Source organism: Phaethon lepturus, unplaced genomic scaffold, assembly GCF_000687285.1.
Source record: "Phaethon lepturus isolate BGI_N335 unplaced genomic scaffold, ASM68728v1 scaffold11649, whole genome shotgun sequence".
NCBI lineage: Eukaryota > Metazoa > Chordata > Aves > Phaethontiformes > Phaethontidae > Phaethon > Phaethon lepturus.
Window position 1 is genome coordinate 63,938 of NW_010564189.1, and position 12,561 is coordinate 76,498.

The window sequence follows — 12,561 nt, forward strand, 5'->3', positions numbered from 1 at the left end:
GAAAGTCTTAAGTTTTAATCATTGAGCTGGAGAAGGTGAGAGAAAGGCTTAGGTCTCCTTTTAAGGGAGCTGTTCTGAAAAGTCGAATTTCCAGATTTTTATCCTGCTGATGAAGAATGCTTAATTATTTGTGCAACCTGCGACAGCACCAACAGAATACATCCCTCTGGCAAGGAGTTAGGCTGTCCTTATGGGAGTTAAGAGCTATGAATTACACTGGCCAAAGAAAAAACTGAGTCAAGTCTCCTATATCCTGGGATTTGTCCTAACCTCTTCCTGCAATTGCCTAAAGCTAATCCTCATTTAGTGTATCTTTGGTTTGAAAGAACTGAGCAAATCTGACTGAAGACATTTGGTATAACTGAGGTCTTTTTTTCAACACTCCTAATTGTGAAGAAATTTCACCTGGCAATATAACCATCTGCATTAATGCCAGGTATGGTGTTTTTTACTGGTAAAAATGACAGCTTGTTAGCGCATGTGCTTGATGAAAGTTTCAGGTAGAATCTTAGTGAAACCGTATTTGTGTTTCTGTCAGCACTGCATGATTATCATACCTGTAGAAAACCAGAGACTAATCTGTTCTGTCTCATACAACTTCAGCAAAATTACCAGCTATGTTCTGATTCTGGATTTCTTTATTGTTTGTGATGAATGATGTAATGGCTGAAACAGAAGGAGTACATCTGGATTATTAGGTATCATGCTGAGTGCATAATGCTGACACTTAGGAAAATCTTGACTTGTAAGCGAAACACCTTTTGTATGGAAGTCAATGATAGATAATAAATAGAGCACCAGGATGTAAATCATTCATGTTCGTTACAGCACTTTATATAGTAATATAAGACAGTACTGCACTTTAAGACACAGACTTGTCATCTGCAGCTTTCATTCTGGATGATCCCTATGTGCTCTGCCAATATTGCAAATGAGACCAAATGCTGCTATTGAAATATGGGGTTACAGTACAATTCTCTAATTAAAAATATGCTATAGGACACATTTTATGAGAAGGAATTTTTTAAATAGTATGTAAAGAATACAAGGAAGCCAATATTTTGAGATTCTTATTGGATACTGTACTCCATTCATTATGCACTGATCTTTCATACAGAGGAGAGTTGCATTTGTATTTTGAGAAAGTGAATAAGTCGTCCTTCCCTACCATTATAATAATCAATTTAATGCAGATATGCTATATATATAAGATGAAAATATCTCCTTTTTAATTCTGTGTTAACTACAAGAGGAAAAAACAAGACAAAATCTATGGGTATGATTCCAGCACTCTAACATATTATTCTCACTATGCTGATTGTTCTATAAATGGCAAAGCAATAGGAATTTTGGAAAATACTATGCATCTTCTCATCTCTTTAAATAATCACTGCTTTCACTGAGGAGAAGACTTAGACTTGAATTTGCTGGAGTCAGTCTGAGCAGTAGTTTTCCTGGATGTGGAAGAACAAAATCAGGAGTGATTAAAGGTGGGAACTGAGGGGAAAATGAGGGAACTTTTATTGAGCAAGCCTAAATTGTTTTTTAGTTCATTACCATTGGCATGCTAATTATCGTTACAATTAGAGAAGTGCCAGCTATGAATTTTTTCAGTGTTTGGGGGATTTGGGAATCAGCATTTTGGTTTGGTCTCATACAGGATACCAAATAAGTGTATAAATAACTTTTGCTGTCAGCAGGTAACTTTGACACTAGTAGCAATCGTTGTTGCTAAGGGGTTACGATGCAGTTAACTCGAAAGACTGATTGGTATTTCACAGTAGCTCTCTAAATAATTTTTCTTACTACCATAGCAAGTACAAATTGTAACACTTGTAATTCATCTGCAAAACATATTGCTTGCCAGTTGTTTTACTCAAAGTGCTTTGGCAGCATGATCTGTCAGAAAGAAAGGTCAACAGCAAAATTAAAAAAACAGGGATTACACTGCAGTTGTCCACAGAGAGTAATTTACTCCAGAGACTCCATGGCTTTTTGCTTATCTTTGCATGTTCTCTGTCAGAAGGGCTAACAGACCTTGTGAAAAGTTCCCTTGTTGTTGACAGATCAGGGTAAACCGTTATTTGCTGCGTTAAGCCTGAGCTGGGACAGCTATGGAGGGCTCCATGGCCAAGGTGAGAGTAGCATAATCACCTACAGACAGAAAGCTATCTAGCAGTCCTTAGTGTGTCCTATTGTTATTTGAGGGTGTCTGGACCTGGTTTACAGTGTTTTTTACTTCTTCTTTAATTTCGTAGACACGGCCCAGATCCACTGAATTGATTGATTCCTGTTAAGAACAAACTGATATTTAGTTCCTTGAACTGTGTAAAAGCTTGTTATTTTGCTAAACTCTAATAATGCTAGGCCTAAAGTTTGGTGTATGCCAGCAACAGCTGCCAAAAACTTTTAAGTTCCTAACAAGTCCCTGTGAATTCGTATAAGTCAGGAGATCTGGAAAAATAGGTTTAATGCTAAAAATTGATAGTGCATTTTAGTTCAAAGTAAAAGCAGAAACTATTTCTTAATGAGTTTGATTATTCTTTAATTTGTGTTAAAAATACACAGGGTGTGAATGTGTACGTGTACAAGTTGAGCAACTCGTAAAGTGAAAAAATGAAATCCAATGTACAGAAGCTTCCATGAAAAGAAGAAAGTTTTACATTCCTACCGGTCTCTATTAGAGATGATCAGAAATTAAAAATGCTACTGAGTCACAAAGTAAACCCTCTACAACTGCATCCCCTCATACTTCCTATTCAAAGCTCCAGTTTGCTATTCCAAACCAGTACTTACCACAAAACTTTACTCTGCAAAGTAGTGTAGCAGCTCAACCACACAAACACCTTTTGTTTCACAAGTCATAATACATATCTTGTTCATGAGTGAAATTTATTTTAATAACACTTGGTTTTCTTACCTGCTGACTACTTTGTTGATTAACATCCTCTCTGAAATGCAGTTTTCTTTCCAGGTCCTTTACCAGTGCAGCTTTATTTTCCCGAAGAGAATCATCTGTTGCTAATGGCAGAGGCTTCACATTTTTCTTCGTTAATCCCTGGGTCGGGCTATTAAAAGAAAATTCTGATACTAATATGCAGCAACCAGTATATATTTTTTTTGTCACCTGGGCGATATGATAAGTTACACTTCAGTTGTCTGGAGGAACTTACTATTTTTTATGTAGAAGCCAAAGTGCAATATGGGATTTGATTTTTTTGGTACTATTTTAATGGTGCATCCCATTCCCATGCCAGTAGGAATTAAGGACACACATCCTAAAGACAGTAAGCATTATAATACTATAATAAGCAATATGGAATAATGATGTCACAATGAATGCTAAAGAAACATGTATAAATATTACCATAGGTGTACCATTTGTACATTTTACTGGATCAGGGAATAATTTCAAAGTTAATAGAATTTCTCATTGTACTTTATCTCACATCTTCATTGATCATTTACTCTTTCCATGAACTTTTACTTCTTCCATTTCTCTCACGCTCTTATGACACCTAACGTCAACGGTTATTTTTATTTTTAGTTTATAGATGTAGTCTGTTTTATTTTAGTAAGGTTTGAAAATAGTTAAATTCTTAAATAAGATCGTTGGGAGACTGTGAGAGGGCATTGCTGAAGCACGGCAGCCACATGCTGCTAAAGAGTGTGCAACATTCTAGTAGTTTACCAGGAGTTGGCATCTGAATAACAGGGGGTCTAGGTAAAAGGCATAACTGATGATTGTTGTGCAAGATATCTTCCTTTTGTTGTTCTCCAGACGTGGTGATCTCTCACTGCTTTTGTAACCAGAATTATTATAATTGGTAGTGCCAAAAAAGGAAGCTGAAACTTCAGTAGATATGCACAGATTCACACAGATATTTTTCAGGTTCCTTCCTGATCTTTTGTGCCCTCAGTTTGAATCTCTGCCATGTAGAGATCTAGATTAGAATCTCAGCACAGTGAGCTCTAGTTACGTGGGAATTCAGCTCTGGGCTGGGACCCAGGAAAGGTGAAATGAATAAAATGGTATTTAACTACTCTACCTGGTAGGCATATTGTAAGGATTTATTTGGTAATACCTGCGCAACAGTTAGAAAAGGTGAAGCACTTTGCAAGGTTTAATTGTCATTAATGCGAAGAGAATAGTGCTTGATCGTTTGTGCATCAGCTCTGGAGGGGAGGAAAGGGAGTGGATGAGTAGTTGCAGTTGATTTTTGCTTGCTGTTGCAATGTTGTGAAAGCAGGCCAAAGGCTTGAGTTGGGTATAGTTAAAACCTTCGCTGTGAACCCTGTAACTTTATTACGTATGCCTGCCCATAATGCCAGGGCCATGAAGCCTCCAGGCACGTGCCACAGGGTTATGGCAATTATGTGGCTGTACTGAGGAACTAGAATGTCTGGGAGCAGGAGAGCAATAATGGTTTGAAGGCAGGATTTCTTGGCACACGGAGTGGTGAATGTTATGTATACAGGGACACTTTTTTTCTGTTATAATTACAGATCGGTTGATGCAGTATCAGCAAAACTGCTAGGAGATTGTGACTTACTGATGGCTGTCACTACCTTGAATTGTAGCATTGGTAAAAGGGGGAAATACTTTGTGCAGAATTTGGAGTTCTATGGATAAAATGTTGTATCAATCTACTGGTGCTAGCTGTGCTAACATAGGGTTCACATAGTTCATAAAAGGGATATTAATTTCAACTCCACTAGTAGAGAAGAAACTCTTAAAGCCACAACATTTCCAGTATATCATCATTCTCATTTGCTTGTATGGTAGCCATTTTGTCACAGAAATCATGCTGGCTGTCAATTAAAATATTTATGTGCAAATATTAACTCTCCTGAGATTTTTGGGGGGACTTTAAATATAGAAAGTATGGCAACCAGAAAAATACCTTTACATAAGTTATTTCTTAGATTTACTCGGACTAAGAAATAACTTGGATTATGAGGGACCTTTTAAAACTTTACTTGTTGCTTCCAATAGGTAAGAATGTTTTTATAGCTCATATAGGGGAAAATGGTCTTAGACTGACTTATCCTGCAAGCTCATGAAATCTCTTTTCTCCCACAAGTACAGTGTTATGAACCTCTGAGCCCCCAAATTCTTGTATATATCTGTTTATAAACTCCCATTTCTCTATCTTGAATTTATCTTACCCTTGATGTATCTTATTAAGAAGCTACTATCCCTTCCTTTCTTAACTGAATGTAAAGGGTAGATTAAACAACCAGAATATATGAATAATTTGCTTTTCTATTTTGTGAATGATTTGCATTTCAGTAAACTCCCCACTGAACCCTTGAACAGAAACACATCTTAGTTTCCTTTATGAATATTTCTTTCCCCTGCTTCTGCACGTACAGATAATGCTACTTACGTGGCTGGTGTACTTCTGGGCAGTCCCATAGCATTGGTTGATGGCACAGTAGGAAATGAAGGAAGAACAGCGCTAAGGAAAGCTACTGGATTCTGAATGCGGCCAGTTGGGGAGATAGGAGCAGGAGTCACACTCTGCGGCTGAAACTGTTTTACACTAGGTGTAGAAAGTGTTAATGGAGGCACCATGGATTCTTTAGGGCTTGATAGAGACTGTTCGCTTTTGCTTGTAAACACTCCTGAAGATCTTGATTGGGCAGGTGGAGGATTTCCTGTGAAATTTTCCTTGTTATTTGTTCTTTGAGTTCCTTGAGGGATGTTGCTGAATGTTGTAACTGAGGAGCTGGAAGAGGAGCTGGTAGGAGTTGTGGTTTGTGATGATAGGAACTGCTTAGGTCGGGTATAGCTGAATGCTTGTGAAGCAGAGGCTTTGTTTTGTTTGTACGTAGTTGAGGTGGACTGTTGATGGAGGGAAGTAGCAGAGTTCAGTAAAGCTGTGTTGAATGACAACTCTCTTGTAGATGTCTGATGCACTTGCTGTTGCTCAAGCAAGACTTGGTTGTGGAGCTGTTTTAACTGGGTCTGATCCCTGCATATAAAACAAAGATGAGCAAAACTGGTCATAAGCCCTGAACGTGCTGGCTGACTATATTTCCATATGTGAATTGAGAGAGAAACATTCTATGTCCCGTGATACAGTAAGAGGTCGGGGAAACTGCTACATGACATATTCTCTAACGTTATGAGAAGGGCATAATATTAGTTTGCTGCTAAAATAAACTTTTGCTTTCTTTCCCCTGCTTTGCCAAAGGCACAAAAGCTTTTTGTATAAAAATTATTTGGCTGAAGATGTTTCTTACATTTTAACACATGAAATATAAATCTTACTTGAAGATATTTGAGGGATAGCACTGTCAAATTCTGCTCTATGTCACCTTAGTACCTCTCTGCTTGTGTAACTAAGAGTAGGATATAGTTTTTTGGATTTTAAATGACTGTTTGTAAGCCAGATTGCAGATATTTAGGTCCTGTTAAAGTGGGTTCTGAAACCAGCATTTTGGCTAATAAAGTTTTTTAATAATCCACCAAAAGAGATACTACTAACGTAGTTTAGGTGGTGGTGACATTCAGCGACAGGCAGGAGTGCATCATTTGGAGAGGACTTGCATTCCATGCAATTGTTTCCTAGATGCTATCTACTATATGTCTTCAGGGCTTTTTTACTTTGCAATTAAGGAAAATTATTTTACCTCATCAAGTGGTTTATTTGGTTATTATGTATATGGAAATACAGCACATGGAAAAAAGGCTAACTTTTCCCCTTCTAAAACCAAAAAGAACATAGAGGATATGGAAAATGATCATGTAATAAATTGTCAAGTATTTCAATTTTAAACAATTGTCGGTTGTTAAAAAGTGAAAAATGTAGAAGTAGAGACCAACTACAACTGGTACTGACAAACCAAATGCATGAATTCAACTGAACTTCTTTTTATTTAGAAGAATTAATGTTTCTATAATGTACTAAAGAAAATCACATTAAGGGTAGATAAATATAGCATTTTCAAGCTTTCAAAAAGTAGAATGTTGGAGAGTTAGAAGTTGTGCAATCCTGATTTTGGGTCCTTCATATATACATCGCATTATAATGCACTCCTTTGTTACAGGTTTTTTTGCGGGAGATTGAGAGAAATTCTGCTTTATGCAAGCATTGGGCAACTTAAATACTGCTTCTGCTTCCCCCTTAAACACACTATAGCTCTGAACATGTGCTTAACAACTTAAAAAAACACTGCTCCAAGTTCTTCCTCTGCTACATAGTATGTAAATTCTGTCTTCTCACTTGTAACATTTATGCTGTGAACTTACATCCCTGCTTAAGAGTACCAGTGAATTACTTTTTATCAAGTCCTTTCTGAGCCTTTAGTTAAAGCTTCTCCCTATTTAAGAGATGAAATGAAGGACTCTGCATGCTCTTTATTAAACTAGATTTGGGAGGTTTTAAAAATGCTGAAAAGATATTTCTTAATAAACTGCAGTGTGAATTCCATAAATTGTCCTCTAAGAAAACTACACTATTTCTTAAAACTTCCCCTTCAGTTCACAGTGCACAAATAATGCAGGTGCTTTTTAGTTCAAGTGGTTTCACATTATCAAACATTTCCAAGTATTTAATCTTGGAGGAGATCACATTTGTGAGACATAAAGGTCATGAGACATGGCCTTTGGGACTACAGTTGCTAGCTAGTTGCTAGCCTGCACTCTTTGTAAGACTGAGTATGTTTGGTTCTGGCAAAATCGCATACTTGGAATTGAGTGAGATATATTTGAAGAACCTGTTTTTATTTTGCCTGCATAAAAGCAGTGTTGTTCACCTTTTGTTTGCAGCAGAAAGCATTGTGTTGTTAAATAAAATTTCAAAGGGAAAACATTTTCCTTTTAAATTTGGAGAATGCTTTTTCCAAGAGGAATATACAGAAAAAAATACCTAGCTCTGTAGAATATGTTTTCTTAAGAGTATGGTTAATTCGACCAGCACTTTGTGATGCTGTCTTTTTGTTCTGTGTTTGAGGTTTTTTGCTCTAGTGCAATAGTGTCCTGCTCTATGAATACTAAATAATATCAGTGATGCTCCTGAGACTTACAATCCCTTTTACTTACAGCTTTGGTTTAGCCAGTACTGGGGGTGGTTCCTTGGACGGCGATGTTGGCTCTGGTATTTTCATTGGCTGTCCATTTATCCTCTCTTGGAAATAGTCGGGTCTGATTTGGTTTGTAGCACCAAGTGCATCCTCTGGTGATGATTCACTTCCTTTATCATCTTCAGGCAGCTTGAAGTGCACACGGAGACCTATCTTGGAACTCGATCTGGGTTCATTGTGGTTCACAAGAACGCCTTCAAGTTTTGGCTTGGGGGTTTGATTTACTACACGATGGGAAGGAGTATGTGAGGGAGGTTGATGTTCAGCAGCAATTAAGTTGATTGAGCTCATTGTGTGAAGGGTAGCAGCATTACTACTGTCTTCAGATGCTGAAATAGCAAATATCAAACTTTTAGTGATATGTAAATACCATAGAGTGAAGTGAAATCACAAAAGTTACAAAAACTCATTCTGATGTCTTTCCAGCTGTTGGACTAGGTTGTTTGACCTCAGTTGTTTAACAACGAATTCCCTTAACAATGGAATATTGTAAAGGTGGGGGAAGAAGAGACACAGTTCTAGTTTGGAAGATCCAGCAGTGGTCTTTAGCCATGTCCCCCGTGAATTCCACCAGCATCTTTGAAGTACAACCTTTCTGTTTCTTTTCAGAGAATTCTCTAACTTTTTAGTTATGAAGAACACTGCCAGAACTTGAGCTGCATTGGAGTCAATAGTGCACTATGCTTTTATGTACTGTACTTTGCTCACCTAACTGCTTAGTGCCTTGGCAGCATAAGTCGTGTGGGCAGTGTGAAGGAATCTATTTTGAGGTTTCCTCCTTTGGGCTCTGCACCAAAGGGTTATTGAAACAGCAAACTAGACAGTCCATAGAGATTCCGAAAATGGCTATTGGCCAAACCTTGAGGTCAGCAAGAGTTGTGTTTCTGGGAGGGCTGGGGGCTTGATAAGCAGCTTGCACTGTACAGTGCAACAGCCTGCTCCGCTTGTATTTACTAGCAAGCAAAGGACTGAACCAAACTCTTACCTTTGACAGTCAGATGAGCTATGCTAGATACTGTGCCATATTTATTGCTTGCAGTACAGGTGAAACTGCCAGAATCTTCTGAAAATACTTCAGCAATGACGAGAGTACAAATTTCCTCTGCAAAGTATCAGAGCAGTATTATTACTTGAAGTGAAAATGCATTGAACAAACACACAAAGCCTTGACTACCCTCGGGGACATTTCCTCAAGGTTTTTCACCTTGCTCCATTTGATTTTAGTGTCATCAGTATTATCAGTTTTGGCAGCCTTTGTGTGCAGCAGCTGTTATCAGCATTGTCTGCAGCAACTGGTACACTCTGTGCTCCAGCATGCCCAATGGAAGTGAAGAACAGGTGTCAGCAGTGTTTGGAAAATGTTAGAAAATGTTTTCCTAATCACATGAAGTACAGACTTTCTGAAGAACTTAACATTTCATTTGGAGTAATATAGTGTACTCTATAATCACAACTCACTGAAATATATGTATTCTTATCTCTTTGCAGGATGAAAGTTTAGTTATAATTAACTGGGAACAATGCAAGTGGAATCACACTGTAAAGTGAAGAAATACAAAACACATACATATAGGCTGGCATTTTCCAAAAGTACCTGTGCAGATTTGCAGATAGAGCAGATTGCACTAACTGTGCTTATAGAAAGTTGCCTTTTCACTTCTTTGTGAAGAAGACTAATGGGCACCAAGCGTGGACTAGCAAAATTATAGTAGCAAAAATTAAATTCAGTCTTGAAAAGTAAATCTGGGGTTATGACATTCCTGTCTGACTGATAACTGACATGTCCGGGCAGCCGTATCAGCTAATAAATACCTATGGTGATGGGAGTTTAAATCTTTCATTTGGCTGAGTAGCTGGGATGGGGAGAGAGAGTAACATCTAAAGTGTATTGAAATGTGGAATGATAGCATTTCTTCAACTAGTCAGTGACTTATTTTGCTACCATTCTGCAAAAAACTTTCCTAAAACAGTACAGGATTAATATGAGTATTTCTGTAGAAGACCATATCACACTTAAACTTGATTGTTTCATGTCATCACTGAGGAAAATCTAGTAGCAACAAAGAGATTATTTGCTAACAACTATAGGAGAATAATAGTTTATTATAGTACTAGGATTATAGAACTAGTTTAAGGCATTATAGTATCTAGTTTATAGTACTTGGATTTGCCAACCACTGCGTGCATGGAAATCCAGATTCCTTCTGAATGAGCAGCAGGTGATGAGGCAGTGACAACTGCACCCAGCTGATTACCCTCTAAAAACTGCTTCACATTACTCAGCAGTGATGCCACTGGACAGTAAAGGAACAGCATCAGTGGGTTCTGGTAGAAGCTCCATTTATTCATTCCTAAGTCTCAGCGAGAGATATTGCAGAGAGGAGGAGACTCTTTCAAGACACTTTTTGGGGTAAAACACTTTTAAAAGGGCAAGGAGAAGAGTTACAGAAGTTTATATTCCAGAAGAATTGATACTCCTTTGGTAATTTTCTGTCTAAGAGGGGCAGCTTTATATTTTTAATAGTGAAAAGCGTAACGGTGAGATTGATTGTCTCATGGAGAAGTGATCAAAATTTATAAGGTTTCTTTGCTCAAATCGTGCACAGTAGCCTACATTCTGCTCTGACCCTTGAAGTTAGCAAATCCAGCCACTTTTATAGGATTTGCTGATATCAGAGATGGAACACCTGATGTGATACTCTCACATTACGCTGGTGGAGAGCAAAGGGAATCACTAACATGGCTAAACATCTGATGCAATGTTCCTTAACTGGCAAACTAGATAAAAATAGCTCAGTCCTACATCATCTGGTATACTTCCGAACCTCAGATATACAGGGGACCCTCACACATTAATGTTATTAGTCTTTAGCTCATAAGGTGGTAACATTTAGGTCCTAAGTTAGAACTGGGTCAAAGCAGAATGGAAACAATATTTACTTCAAAAGTGATAGAACTAATTCAAGTTATACGTTTATGGAACAATATAGAGTGAAATGCATCTCACTGGTAGCTGTAGAACATGGGGAATAGAAGAAACTATGTTAATTAAATTATGGAGTTTAAATATTTAAAATTTTGTGAGGTTAAATCACCACATTTGTAAAATCAAAAAAGTATGAGCCTTTGAATGATCCTCACCTGGTTCAGCCATAGATCGTGGTTCTAAAGGGAAGAAGAGCAGAATTAGTAGATTGAATATACTTACTTTTGCCAAGATTTTTTTTTTCTTACACACTAACTATGAAGCTTGATCTTCTCCATATGATGGAATACTCCTTTTGATCCAATTTTCTGTTTAAGAGGTGGTGGAGACAGCTAGGCCTTGTACTCAATGGTATGTGAAATCCACTGAACAGTATGAACACTTACGAACACTTTTGCGAAATTATGAATAGGAAATAAATTCTGCAAGAAGTATTTTTTTGCAATCTTAGTACTACTTTGGTGTGTCTTGGAGACAATTTCTGAAACTATTACACACATGAAATCAAGTTGTGATAAAATACTGTTTCATTTAGCTTTGATTTAGTGTAGTATTTAAAGGAATTCCTACTGAGTTTTAGCAATTTTAGCATTCCAGTGACTTGTTTTAAAAGCGCAGATGTTTTGACTGCATTTGAAAATTAAAGTAGAAGTACGTATTTACAAGCTATCATGTATCATGTGCACACACATGTATGTGTGAGCATGCTAATGTGTGCATCAGGGTACTTTTGTGGATAAATAAGCCATCCATTGCCCATAAGCACTATGATAATAACGCTTAACTAAAAGATGAGGGACTTATGGGCAAGGAATGCTACATAAATGGTGCAAAAAGAAAAACAAGCAGCAGAAGTAAGGATGAATTAGAAAAGGACTTTGCAGTGGCAAAGGGATCAAAGCAGAAAGCAAAACAATTCAATAGTTTGGGGAATCTCAGACGAGCGCTACCTGCGAGTATGCTGTTCAATTCATCCACAATTTTGGCTTCTGGAACCCAGATTTATTGCTGTAAATATGACTTATATAGTTCTTACCATTGTAATAAGAAATTCAAAGTGTTGCTATGTTAGCAATTTTATTGCTTGGCTGTATTTTATTAGACAAGAGATTTCCACACAAGAAACATACTTTTCTGTAATATCCTAAAATCTGGAGAATCTTCTATCAGTGTTCCTTCTCTATACCATTCAACCTTTGGGGAAGGAGCTCCTTTCACCCGACATTCAAAGACAACAAGCTGCCCCTCAGAAGCTGAAATATCCTGTAACATCTAATAGAGAAAATGAATAGACAGTCAGTAAATGTCTTATTGGTCTGGAAGTAATACTGATTTCAGTAAGATTTCATAAAGCCATTTAAATCCTTGAATGGCTTAAGAAATGCGTAATTCCTTTTTTTTTCCCTTTGATATCTAGGAAGTTTTAATTATCTTGCTATACAATTAACTGACCTCTTTAGTTTTCAAATATGTCATAGAACAAG

The 12,561-nt window shown here is 37.3% G+C and overlaps 1 protein-coding gene across 1 annotated transcript in view; it reads right to left on the bottom strand.

The window, feature by feature from the left end:
* MYPN (myopalladin) overlaps positions 1–12,561 on the bottom strand; it is a 48,777-nt gene that overhangs the window by 19,247 nt on the left and 16,969 nt on the right. The window contains exons 6-11 of the mRNA XM_010294791.1: positions 12,208–12,349; positions 11,233–11,256; positions 9,077–9,193; positions 8,051–8,420; positions 5,391–5,978; positions 2,921–3,068 (exon numbers count right to left, since the gene is read on the bottom strand). Coding sequence (XP_010293093.1) covers positions 2,921–3,068; positions 5,391–5,978; positions 8,051–8,420; positions 9,077–9,193; positions 11,233–11,256; positions 12,208–12,349 — 1,389 coding nt within the window. The remainder of the gene's footprint in view (positions 1–2,920; positions 3,069–5,390; positions 5,979–8,050; positions 8,421–9,076; positions 9,194–11,232; positions 11,257–12,207; positions 12,350–12,561) is intronic.